Below are 12,933 nucleotides of genomic sequence, written 5' to 3' on the forward strand. Positions count from 1 at the left end.
GGACAGGCGTCACCTACTGCTTGCTGACTGGGGACAGGCGTGACCTACAGCCCAGCCTGCTCACTGGGGACAGGCCTACGCTGCATCAACGCCCGAAGCTGCCTGTCAGTGTTTGCATCCGGAACACACACGGTGGCGCTGGATCCCACCGAGCGTCTCCGGGGCGTGGTCACTCACTGGGGACAGGGCCTCTCGCCCCATGACTGCAAACAGCAATTTTTCTGTCTCCACTTTCCGACCCCGAAGCACTGAAATGTGTCCCCTGCAATAACACTGTGACCTTAGCGACAAGGAACAGAGCCAGCTTCACTATAGCATGTCCTGGTCGACAGGGAAGAGTGTGGCCTCTGCCAGGAGCTACCCGACCACCACGAGCACAGACAGTCAGGCGTCAGGCTGGCCTAGAGCCCAGCACAGACATTCCACCGCGAGTTACCGGAAAGTGTCTGAAAACTGGACTCTGACCTTCCAAAATCAGCGATACTGTCACAGTATCCCTGTGATACAGCTCATGTGACAGGCTCTATACCCACGGGTCACCCGCAGGCCACCGAAGAGAAACAGGATCATGGAGGAAACTGCCGTCCAGGGCCGGCGGCCCCAGGGGAGGCACTTACCACAGTCACCGCTCTCACGGGACCCCTCGCCCCGGACGCCGCCGCCGACCCGAAGCTGGGGTCTCCCCCGTGCACGTCCTGGTGTCGGTCCCCATACGCCGCGCCTTCGGGGCTCCGAGAATAAGCTTCTGCGTTCGCTTTCACCAACGGACACATGTACAGAATAAAAACGAATTAGCTCAGAATGTCTGGAAATTTTACCAGCGGACGTCTGAGGAGCTGGCAGGGGCACAGGACACGTGCCGCTGCCCGTGCTCGGCTCTCGCACACCGAGCCGACACGTCCTGCTGAGGACAGCTCTCTCGGGAGCGTCTAGCGAGGCGCCCTGACCGGATTTCAGTGTCATGTCAAGCTCAAAGTTTGAAATCATTACGCTCAGACAAGGTCCCACGTCATCATGAACCTGGCCCAGGCCTCGGCGGTGCACGCTCACTTTTCTCCTAGGTCATTTTACCTGGAGCGCTCTGCGTTTCTGTCCTACACGCAGTTACGACGACCTTCGGCCGCGACACTGCCGGGCGCCACCACACGGACGGAACAGGAGGTCCAGTGACAAATTCCCGCTTCCTTCGGTCGTCACCTGGGTGAGCGAAAAGACTCGGTGTTAAGACCGAGACCGCTGTAGCACGACACGGCCACAAGGAACACACTGATGACAAGACGGCCTAGTTACTTAATGCACTTGAGTTCCGCACTGTTCACGTGCAATCGGGCCCAAGGCGGCCGGGACACGCAACATGCAGCCGCCGCGAAATGCGTTTGAGAACACAGAGAACAGCAGAGCGCACTGACTGGTTGTTGAAAAGAAGGCTTTACTTAAGCGCGACGTGTTCTTTCCTGGTCTTTAAGACAGGATTATGGAAACCAGTAACTGTCATCGTGTAATTCTCTAAATTACTTGTACAACTTACAACGAGACCTCCAAGAAGTAAAACATCTGTTTTTTTTACCAAAGTATAAGCCTTCTGATCTCATGTGCGGACCAAAAAAGGTGAACTCACAGAGCGCAGAGCAGAGGCTGCCAGGGGCTCAGGGCTGGGGGACACAGGAGAGGTGTCACTCACAGGGGACAGCACGGCGACTGTGGCCACTTCTGTGCTGCACACGGCGGACCCCTGAACAGTGCGGGAAGGAGGCCACGCAGTCCAAAGTCCATGTCTGCCTTCGACTTCCCCAAACCTAGACTGTGCCCATCCCTCAGTACACACGGGGGTCTGGGCCCCCCCGGATGCCACCTGCGGTGCTCAAGCCCCTGACGTCAAACGGCTACGACCCGCATGGCCTGTACCCAGCCATGGATGGACTCTCCACCTCCAACCTGAGGACAGCGGGGTGTGGAGGGCCGGCCATGGTCACTGGGAAACCCCTACGCAGGTCAAGGCCACACTGTCCAGGGGTCACTGCACTTGACCTTGGCTGAGGTGGTACACTGTAAACGATCTCGCCACTGAGCAAGGAGACAGATGCGGGGCCTTCGCACAATACGCATGTGTGGAGTCACAGCGCACATCTTAAAATTATATTCTTTACCGACTACAGATCTACAAAGCTGGGAAAAAAGAGAGGACTTTGAACACGTGGCGTAGTCGTGTGATTAAGCACCCGCGGGTTTACGGAGGCCAGGCCTGCGTCTCTTCTGACGTGCTTCTACACAAGTCCGTTTCCCTGTTATGTACAACACAGAGCGTAAGTGCCAGAGCCCAGAATGCCACCTGAAACTGTCGTGCGAGCTGCAAGCTGTCACTGTCGGGGTCACAGCTGACAGGAAGTGGTGGCCCACGGGGCGTTGGTGAAACGCACGCTCATTTCAGTGCAGGAACGTACGAAAGATTCTGAGAGACGCCGAGAACTTACTGCCACGCGTGTTTAAAGCTGGCGTGCTGGGGGGACGGGCTAAGGAATGAAATCTGAGGTCCAGCGGTGGTCACGGGGAGGGGGAGCCCGGCCCAGGGGAAGCGGTGAGCAGGAGCATGATGGCCAGGGAGGGGATCGGCTTATACACCAGGCACACGTCCAACCGGTGTGCCTTATGCCTGAAACAAGAAAAGCCACCCTGCCACGCTGGCACGTGTCCCCGGGGTGACAATGCAGAGGCCTGGCCTCGTGACCCCGGGCAGATGGCGCGCACAGCGACCTCACGCCCGCCCGCGTGTACCACGCTGTCTCCCAGCATCTGCTCCACGGACGAGGAGGACTCGCAAAGCTCGGGTCAGAGTTACTGGAACAGAACAGCATCGTTGAACCACAGCAGATGCCAGCGGCCGGGGCCTGGCTCTGGGCACTCACCCCCGCCCGCCGAGGCGCCCTCCGCGTCCCGGACACACAGCCGGACCCCGCTTTGCTGCGCTGTCACAGATCTTGCGGGCTTTCTGTAATGGAAGGCAAGACCCTCCCCCAGCACAAAGGGCCCAGCTCGCCCTACGGTGATGCCCGCCTCACAGCAGCAGCACCAGGACCGGTCCCTTCAAATGTGCCACACGGCCACACGTGCCGAGGTCTGTGGGCCGCCCAGGCCAGCAAACCCGGACCTCAGATGAGGCGACACCGGCCCACAGACCCCACTGCAGAGCACGAGGCTACTTACTGCCCGAGTCTTAGAGCCAAATGACCTGTGGTCTCTCCCACAGTCGACGTCACCTAACTTCCCAATCAAGGACGGCCCGGCAACTGTTCCTCACCTGACGGTCACCATCGGTTCCGGAAACTTCTCCGTGAGACACTGTAAATTTGGCGAAAGCAGCTGTGGTCACTCTGAAGGCCTCTGTCCCTTAGGAGACCATGACCTGAAAGGCCACGATCTAAAAGATGGAAAAGGTGCCACACGCACAACCTGCGCTGGACAAATCAAGAGAGAGAGAACACGGTCAGTCCCCCGGCCCGTGACTGAGGGGTGCAGCGGGAGCCTGGGCTCCCCAGGCTCACGGCAGCCAGTGTCCCTCACTGCCGCGCCGGGGCCTCAAGCGTGGACCCTCAGCCCCCTCGCTCCCCCGCTTCCGGGTAATTCGGGGCCACGTGACCGGCCCCGGCAGAAGCCCGAGGCGGGGGCGCCCCTACCTCTCCCGGGAAGAGGCCGTGGAGTCTCCGTTGCTGCGGCGCTAAGCGAAGCCGCTGGACAGAGCCGTACCTTGTGCTGTGTGTGTCTAGCGCGTCTCAGGGTGTGAGAAGCGACGTGACTCCCGTCAAACGTGAGCTCTTCCAGTGCCCAGTGCCTGGGCCCCGCCGGTCGTTTCAAGTCCCTAAGTACTTACTCGCGGGTGGGGGGCGGTGTCGCTCAGGGGCGGTGTCCTCGGACGCCGCTGCGAGGCCCGACGACCCGGGGCCCACGGCCAGGGAGGGGCAGCCGCTCCGGGCCCACACGCTCTGGCCACCGCCTCCTCCTGCGGTGGCCTCACTCACAAGGGCCTTCGTCCCACCCCGACTTCCCCCCGACTGCCTAACCCCTGGGTCAGGAGTGTCCCCGCGTGTGACGGTCATTAGCCGAGTCGAGGCGCCGACACAGGCCACACACCGTTCCGCCCTGCGGGTTACAGAGCAGCCTGTCCACACGCGTGGCGTAACAGGGCCTCCTCGCCCGGGACAAGCTCGAGGACAGCCCGTCACGCCGGTCTCAAGGGACACGACGGGCCAAAGAACGTACAACAGCGCCTCGCAGTGGACATGCTTATGCGTTTATTGGCGAACACGGAGGCGGCAGAGGAAACAAAGGCTCACGAACACTCTACACGGTTTCACGAGACGCACTGCGGGGGTGACCGAGGACCGACAGCGTCCTAGGGCCTCGGGGGGCGCATTCCCGGGGGAGGCGGGCCTGGAAGAGAGGAAGCGGGACCCCCATGAGGCCGTGAGGACACGCAACCGGCCAGGGACCTGGCGGGCGCCGCGGCTCCCACGCGTCCCCACTCACCTCTGATTCCTGGTGGCGGGGGTCTCATGCCTGGGGGGGGCATGCCTATCGGTGTGCCACGGGCCGGGGGAAGGCCGATTGGTGGGCCCATGGGTGGCCTCATGCCAGGGGGAGGAGCCATGATGCCTAGGCAGGGAAATGGCGGACAGGACGAGCTCCGACACGGCTCGGCCACGACGACAGAACCGAACCCCAGGTGACACTGGGAGAGGTGGCCCCGACACCGGGCAGAGGTGCACACGGCTCCCTGACTGTCACCGTGCCAGCCACCCCCAACTCAAGACGGCCCGAGGCCTCCGGCGGGAGCCGTGTGCCAAGCCCCGGGCGCACCCCTCGCTGGCCTCCGCTCGGCACCCTCTCCGTGCAGACCCTCGGCCACCTCAGCACCCGATCCCTCCACGTCTGGCCCATCGGCTCCTCACCTGGCGGTGGGGTGGCTCGGCCCACAGGCGTGGGGGGCGTCCCCCGACCTGGCGGGTACTGCGTTGGGGCTCCGGCAATGCTGGCGGTAGCGGCGACGGCCGCGGCTGCCACAGTGCCTCGACCCTGTGGGGTCATCACCTGGGGGGGTGTGGTCAGAGGGACAGTGAAGGGACGGGCAGCCTCCCGCGACACAGACGCACAGCCAACGGTGGGGCAGATCGCGGCCACTGAGTGCAAAGCAACGCAGCGGCTCTGTCCGGCTCCGTCACCGTGCAGGACAGCGGCACAGGAGCACAGTGTCCCCCACGCTCCGCGTCCCTCCAGCTCCGTCACCGTGCAGGACAGCGGCACAGGAGCACAGCGTCCCTCACGCCCCGCGTCCCTCCACGTCCCAACGAGCCTGGCTGCACGTCCTCCACTCACGTTTCTGCGTGCTCGCCAGCACCGAGGCGGCCACACTCCATACTGTGCCCCACGCGTGTCTGTCCCTAGTACCCACTACAGCGCGTGACCCTTACGCGGGTGGGTAGCGCGCACAGCCTCCTAAACCTCCTCAGCCTGGGCTCCAGGCGCCTCCTCCCAGCAACACGAAGCCTGCCCGTGCTCCCTCACCTGCTGGGACGGTCCCCCAACCCCTCGGACGGGCCCTGCTAATCCAGCAGGAGCCTGGGGAATGGGGACGCCGGCTGGCACTCCTCGGCCCGCAGCCCTGCCAACCCCAGGGCCTCCTGCAGCTCCGGCGAGGGGCACACGGGCGATGCCGGTCTGAAACGAACAAACCACAGCGCAGCTTGGCATCGAGCGACTCACCTGAGCTGTCAATCACTCAGACCACGCCCATGGACGGCCCCTCCCACTGCTTCCCACACCGCCTGTCGCTTCTGTGTCCAAGGGAAACAGGGAGCACCCCAGGAGGCATCACAGTGGCCAACTGCGCCCACGCACGTCCCGGCCCAGCCAGGGGCACGTGGCGCAGCCACCGCTGCCCGTAGAGGAGTGTCCGGCACAGGGGCCGCCCGTCGCCCCCAGGCCCGGGCACGCAGGAGCCGACAGCAGGGGCTGGCCCGTCTCGCTCGGCAAAGGCAAACGGAGCTGTGCCCCCAGCCCGACTCGGCCGACGCGCCGGGCCCCGAGTCCCCATCAGCACCCGCCCCGCCCTGGGTCGCCTACGTCTTTGGGGGGCGGCCCCTCCACCGTCATGGAGACCAGGTTCTCCCCTCGGAGCAGCACCAGACCCAAAACCCGCTTCTCTTCACGCTCCGGCTGCTTCGCGTTCTTTGGCCTGAAAATCGGAGGTAAGTTTTAGTCGAAGAAGTTGGGGGTCACTCGCTCACGAAAACATTCACGGATCGTTAAGTATACATTGAACGACAGCTGATGCCGAGAGCTCCGTGCTCAGCTGTGACACACACAGGACTCTGTCGGTATGTGCGGTGAATCCCAAAGCTCTTTCCCCATCAAAACAATCGCCCAGAACGTCCCATCGTGTGAAACGAGCAAAACTAAATCCTTCGTGAACGACAGATGCAAATGACACCGTTAAGACTTTTAAGACAGGAAAACCGAAAACTCAGCTTTCACGTTACGATGGGAAGTGAAACTTTTTAAATTATTTTTAAGTGAGTAAATCTTGATGACAGACAACTGAACAAGGGATGAGAACAGTAGGAGGAAATAACGGACACCAAATGGTGAGGGAAAAATGGTTCTGACTCACACGCCTGTGCTTCCGGCCTGACCACCCACTCCGCGACCACGGAGAATTTAAAAATACGAAACGAAAACCGTCACTGCAGTTTCTTTATGCCAGCAGCAAACGTCACGCATGCACGAGGTTATGACATGTAACACAGGTGAAAAGCAATGGACACGATGTTATTCCATAAACAGCCGAAAGCACTATTAGAAAATAACCACTGTTACAACTTAAAACGTTACTGACGGAGATTCACCCCGGAACTTCGTGAGAAGAGTAAAGAAAGAAATTTAGAACACGCCGAAAGCTGAGGTCAAACGCCTTTAGTGTCTAACAACAGGACAGGTTGTTTTTACTGTGATATCTAAACAAACAACACTGAATTTCTGCAGATGCCACGGGTGCAGGAAGGAATTTCAGAATAAATACGAAGGAAGGAGAGGGTCCGTGCTGTGAACTCTGCTCAAACGTGACTAGAGCAGGCAAAGCTGGGCGTCAGCCTTTCCCCCCACTTTAAAAAAGCTAAGTGAAGGGGGCAGAGCACGTACCACCGGCTGTGGGGACGAGACATGGAGCCAAGGCCTAGGGTGACGCCTTGCAAGTTCCGCCCCCAGGAAACGCCTGAAGTTAAGTCGTCTCGAAAGACCAGAGACGTGGCGAGCACCGACCCAGATGCCAGGGGTGAAATTCGCCCTGGCAGGTGAGGCGACATGAGGGCCACCAAGTCCTGCATCCCTCCTGCCCTGTCCCGCACTGCCCGGCGGGAGGACGCGCCCCAGCCAGGCACGCAGGGGGGGCCCCCTGGGCAAGGCGCAGGAGGGAGGCGGTTCCTGAGACGTGGGTGACCAGCAGAGCGGGCTGGAGAGATACCGGGTCGACAGTGAGACGACCCGGACCAGAGGCTGGACAGCCCCACACCTCGCCGGGGCCAGCCGCGTGCAACCCACCAGCACCCGTCCACCTGCACGATGACCACGACACACCGGCCATGGGGCAGTTTAACTCCCAGCTAGCAATTCACTGCAGTGTGGGCACAGGGACCGGCCGGGACACTGACCTGGGCCAGCGGCGGCACCGGGAAAGGGCAGGCCGGCCCTGCCGCCCCCGCTCCCATGCGCCCCCGCCCCACCCCCCACGCACGTACTTGATCTTCCGGAACTCGTCGCAGTCGCAGAGGATCAAGTTCATGTGCTTGTCGAAGGCCTTGAAGGTGCCGATGAAGATGCGGCCGTCCTGCAGGATGCAGCGCATGCGGTAGTCGATGTGCTGCAGCATCTTGCTGCTCTTGCCCACCGTCTGCGGGGGGCGGGGCTGGTGAGCGCTCTGAGGGCCACCTGGGCCCCGAACCCCAAACCCAGCCCACCTGAACCCCAAAACTGGCCTGCCCGAGCCCCAAACCCCAAAGCGACCAGCCTGCTTGAACCCCCAAACCCTGCCGCCCAAGCCCGAACCCTGCCCACCTGAGCCCCGAACCCCAAAACCTGGCCCACTTGAACCCCCAAAGCCAGCCCCACAAGGCCCCAGGCCAAGAGCCCCAAACCCGGCCCCCAACCTGCTAAGCCCCAGCCAGCCCCCTGGGCCCCGAACCCCAAATCTGGCCCCTGAACTCCAAACCTGGTCCACCTAGCCCTGAACCACGAACCTCCAAACCTGGCCGCCCGCCCGACCTCCCATGGCATTTCCTGAGCCTCCTCCAGACGCTTTGCTGAGGACCGACCCTCCACCCGCCATCAGACCCGGGCTCCCCCACCTCCCTCCGGTCCTCGAGCCTCCTCGGGATGCTGATTGATCGAACCAGGACCCCCACCGCCACTACCACGCCCAATCTACAGACAGGCTCCCCCCACTTCCCTGCCAACATTCCTCTGATCTTCCTCAGGATGCTGGATCACCTGGAAACCCCCTCTCCCCGAACTCCCAGCAGATGCCCGCCATCCCGGTTCCCTTCCGGCACCTTCCCCTCCTTCCCAGCTCCCGCCCCCAACCCCTCCCTCCTGCAGAGGGCCTGGCCTGCACTTTCCCCAGCACAAGCACCACAGGCCGTGTGAGGTCCCCGAGGCCTGTCCCAGCTCGTGCACCCCGCACTCCATTTCATTCAGGGCCTCGACCTGTTTTCACCAATTCTATTCCTTTTTGTCCCACTGAGGCAACTGCTTAAGACTTTTATCCCGATCACCCACTCCCGATACCTTGGCATGCGCACGTGCTCCGTGTGGCTCCACACTGTGGCCCCTGGAGACAAGTCACTAAGATCGAGGGCTCCTCCCACTTCTCAAGGGCTGTTCCCGCCCCTGGGCCCCCTGCCGCTGAGAATCCATGTTCTAGGTTACCATGCCCCCAACTGAACGGAGCACGCAGGGGACGCCACGTCTCTGTAGGGACTGCTTTCCTTCCCTAATGAAGCCCGAAAGCCCCAAAGCGACCGGCTTCACACTGGACTCCAGGTCTATGCAGCCCGACCTCGGGTCCGCCCCGTGGAGTCCCTCCACCCAGACCACCAAAAACGTGGCCGAACTCGCCCCTGTGCCGACTCCGCGGTGGGCCCCTCCGGTTCTGCAGACACACCTGCCCCCGCTGTGCGCCCGTTCAATGACACCAACGACCCGAAGCACTGTACACACTGGCGCGTCACCCCACTGGCGGCCTGCCGCCCCGTCTTACCATGATTGCAGGCCCACCGGATCCGACGTCCGCGGTGAAGCTCGGGACCGCCGACCTGAGGGAGGGCTACAGACCAGGGACGGCACAGGTCCTGCCACAGACAACGCCAGCCGGGCAGCGGCGGCAGAGCACGGGGCCTGCGGGGAAGCAGGACGGAGCTGTCACCGCACGCATGGCCTCTCCCTGACCTCCAGCCCTTGCCCCATCCGCGTCACGCAGGGCCCCCCCGCGTCCGTCCCCTAGCACGTGCTTGCCCCGCTAATTCTGGTACCCGTCTGCCACCGTGCGAGCTCGGCACACCATGCCCCTGTCCTCTGACCTCAGACCCATCCCGTCCACTCCCGAATCTCACTCCACGGGGACGTACACTGTCCATTCCCACACGCACATCTTCCCGTCCGCACTTAGGGGGCGTCCTCTGCCCTCGACCTCGGCATTTTGACAAACCTACGTTTCCCTGTCTGAATGGACCCCGAGTCAGCTCGAACTCTGGCCTCTCGGCGGAACCAAGAGCGTCAGTGACCCTCTCCTGCGACCCGGTGCCCCTCAAGATGACGCGAGGCACCTTCTCCTCGCCAAGAGCCGCACGTGTCGCCACGTCCCTGCTGGACACGTCCCGTGCTGGAGGGGGACACGCGACTACTGGATGCTCACACGGACATGCGGGCAGCGCACTTTATAACCGTGCTATCAACTCCCCGACGCACCTGCAACGTGCTTCTATTAAGTATGGCGAACAAATCTAACCCAAACTGGCAAACCGGCAATTAAAGAATAAAACCCATCCCAACTGCATTACTTTTGACTGAGAATTCGGCCTTACGCATAAAAGCAGCCCAGTATCGTAAACGCAGTCTGACGTAATTATACTTTTAACGCTGCAAACGTTTCCAATAAGGCTGTTCGCCACTGTTTAAGAGCAAATTTGCAAACGGCAAAGTAAACTGGTTCACTAAACACTGGCTCATCTCTTTCGAGACAGGAAAACGAAATCATTTACGGCAACGCCAAGTGATAAAAGAACGTTTGGGAACTTTTTCCACGTGGAACTGACGTGGATCCGGACACCACGGGGCGTCAGAGAAACGCCCCGGGAAGTGCGCTCACGCAGATGGCGGTTTCCCTGTCTCCACCCGAACTCGATGTCCAGTAAGGACGTGTTCGTGACAACCTGGAGGCTGTCGGATTGTTTAACAAACTCCGCAAAGTATCTCCGACCTTCGTTCCTCACGTGCAAACTGGCAGCGTGCTCTGTGCAGGACGCCTGAGAAATCACTGTCCCCTCGACACGGTGGCCGCCCAACCCACACTCACACTGAACCTCACGCCCATACACTTGCCTCCTCTCCCGTCTGCCCGACGTGTCCCCAAGGAGACAAAGGTGACGGCAGGGATGTCGCCGTGTCCGGCATCCCACATCCGTACGTGAGTTAACGTGTTACATGAAACGGATTGTGGAAAGATCTATTCAGAACGCCAGATGGAACACTCGCCCCGCGAGTGCAGTTTATGACCCAAACTCACATCACACGAGCAGACGTGAGGCCCGTGACGCAGATGCTCTGACTCCTGACAGGCTTCTCTGCAAGCAGAGCCCGAGTCCGGGAATGCTTGGTGTGTGTGTGTGAATCCTCTGCAATTCTGACGTTTGTATCATTCTCTCTACTAAGGTTCAGGGTCTCCATCGGCCTGTGCTGGCGAAGTAAACTTAGCGGTGGCCTGAACTAGGGGGTGGATCCGTGTGCAAACGGCACAGGGATCTCACGTGGATAATGGAATGTTCTAAAAGTCCCTTGTGTCAGTGGCAAAATTTTCTAAATTTATGAAAAAACGGACATACTCCGGTGAATTTTATGGTATGTAAACTATACATCAATAAAACTTTCTATAAAGTAAAAAAAGGTCAGGACCTTGAGATAACGTACAAAGGTTGTCACATCACTTTTTTATGTTGCCAAAGGTGCAAAAAAATAAAACGAAACAGCCAACCTTCCGACAAGACGCCACCTCTGGAGCACGCGCCCCCAGCAGATGACAGAGACGCGCGCCAGACAATGAGCCACAGGACCGCGATGACCAGAAGACAGCGCCAGATGCGGCTTTTCTAGATTTAAAGGAAAAAGGGCAACCACGAGGCTTCTCGGGGAAGGACCGATTTCATGGGGACCTGCACCAAGTGTGCATTTGAGGGGGCGGTTTGCGGGCAAGGCTTTCACCTTCCGATGCCCCGAGGCTGCGGGCAGGGCCCCCCACCTGGCCTGTCAGTGAACACCCACCACCAGCCCCGGTCCGCGGGGCTGAGCCACAGGGCACGACAAGCTGAAACGAGGCTTCTTTGTACGATGGAGCAGAGAGGGGAGGCCGCTCGGAGGCCTGTCGGCCACCATCCAACCTGAGCTGCAAACCCCTCCCACCCCATCTGCAGCCGCTGCCCACTGATCAGGCACAAACACGCGTCCGGGACAGGAGTCGTGGACTGGAGACCTGGAGGACGTGGACGTGGACGTGGACGGTCACGCACATAGTAACCCACGTAAACGGAGCCGAGGCTCGCTACTCAGCTCAGGGCGGGTAAAACAGACTCTCCTCGATGAGACGGGCCAAAAATCTAAACAGGTATCTCTCATCCCTAAACCTAACACACCACAGTCACGAAACCCTCGCCAGGAAGAAGAAGGTAACGCTTTGTAGAATGACCAACTTTCTCCACGGCAAAGGAGAGCCAAATGCGTCGTGGAGAAGCACATGGCTGCACTCGACGCATTCGCTGTCACGGTAGATGCTGTCGCATCGCAGGGCGCACGGCTCCCGACTGACCCCGCGCCCCTCACTCAAACACCCTGGGAGCCCTCACAGATGTTCTCGAGCTTTTGGAAAGTGTGGACTTTGAAATGATTAGGCTGCATGAAAATTTAAGTCAAAACGTCACGTGGTCAGACTTGGCTCAGTCACACACACCAGAGGAGATGCCAAGGGACAATGAACTCATTAGTGCTCAAAGCCAGTAAGGTAACAGGCCCTTCGACAAAAAATGTGCAAAAAAGTTTAACGAGTAACAGGAGAGAAAACATAAATGGAAAATATTCATCCACAAATAATGCCATTTGAAACTACAGAAACTTTTCAGGCCTATTTGTCAAAAATAATCATTATAAAGACACCACAGGGGGTGCACAGAGGAACTGACCCCCAGTAACTCCTGATGAACTCCACGCTGCCCACGACGCTGTCAGACAGCATTGCCACGCGACGCGTGAGTCATACGGCATTTACGCCCTACAGCCCACAGCTGGACCCTGACCCTAACTCGAGGTACCAAATGCATCTTTAAATGTTAGAATATCAGCAGCAGCGCAAACTAGGAAAAACACCCAGCCCATGAGAAAAGGAAATCACGTGTGGACGACCCTTTGTTCGTGATACATAATCGCGAGGACTACGTGCTAAGATGAGGAACGTGACTGGCACGCGTTTAAGTGAATCAACAGGAAATAAATTAGCTCGAAAGAGTCCGACCACCCACGTTCTCAGAACGAAAGCAAACGGGCAAAATAAAATTTAACCCCGTGCCGCGGTTGAAGCACGGGCACGGCAAGCCTTGGACTGACTTTCCCACTTTCCCCGGCAATTAC

The 12,933-nt window shown here is 59.8% G+C and overlaps 2 protein-coding genes and 1 non-coding gene across 3 annotated transcripts in view; all 3 read right to left on the reverse strand.

Moving 5' to 3' along the window:
• Positions 1–949: 949 nt before the first annotated feature.
• LOC120595385 (small nucleolar RNA SNORD107) lies at positions 950–1,021 on the reverse strand. Its single transcript, XR_005650811.1, has one exon. It is a non-coding gene; the product is annotated as a small nucleolar RNA SNORD107 (small nucleolar RNA).
• Positions 1,022–4,263: 3,242 nt separating this feature from the next.
• On the reverse strand, positions 4,264–9,438 carry SNRPN (small nuclear ribonucleoprotein polypeptide N). The gene is made up of 7 exons (XM_039853437.1): positions 9,302–9,438; positions 7,785–7,936; positions 6,115–6,226; positions 5,557–5,709; positions 4,944–5,082; positions 4,522–4,647; positions 4,264–4,425 (listed from the first exon to the last, which is right to left on the reverse strand). Exons 1-7 carry the CDS (start codon positions 9,302–9,304, stop codon positions 4,388–4,390), a joined length of 723 nt encoding a protein of 240 aa, XP_039709371.1. The 5' UTR covers positions 9,305–9,438; the 3' UTR covers positions 4,264–4,387.
• The window catches only part of SNURF (SNRPN upstream open reading frame), a 13,745-nt gene continuing 10,113 nt past the window's right edge, over positions 9,302–12,933 (reverse strand). Inside the window, exon 4 of the mRNA XM_039853438.1 lies at positions 9,302–9,438. The gene's annotated coding sequence lies outside the window, so the exon portion shown is untranslated. The remainder of the gene's footprint in view (positions 9,439–12,933) is intronic.

This window comes from Pteropus medius, unplaced genomic scaffold, assembly GCF_902729225.1.
Source record: "Pteropus medius unplaced genomic scaffold, Ma_sr-lr_union100, whole genome shotgun sequence".
Taxonomy (NCBI): Eukaryota; Metazoa; Chordata; class Mammalia; order Chiroptera; family Pteropodidae; genus Pteropus; species Pteropus medius.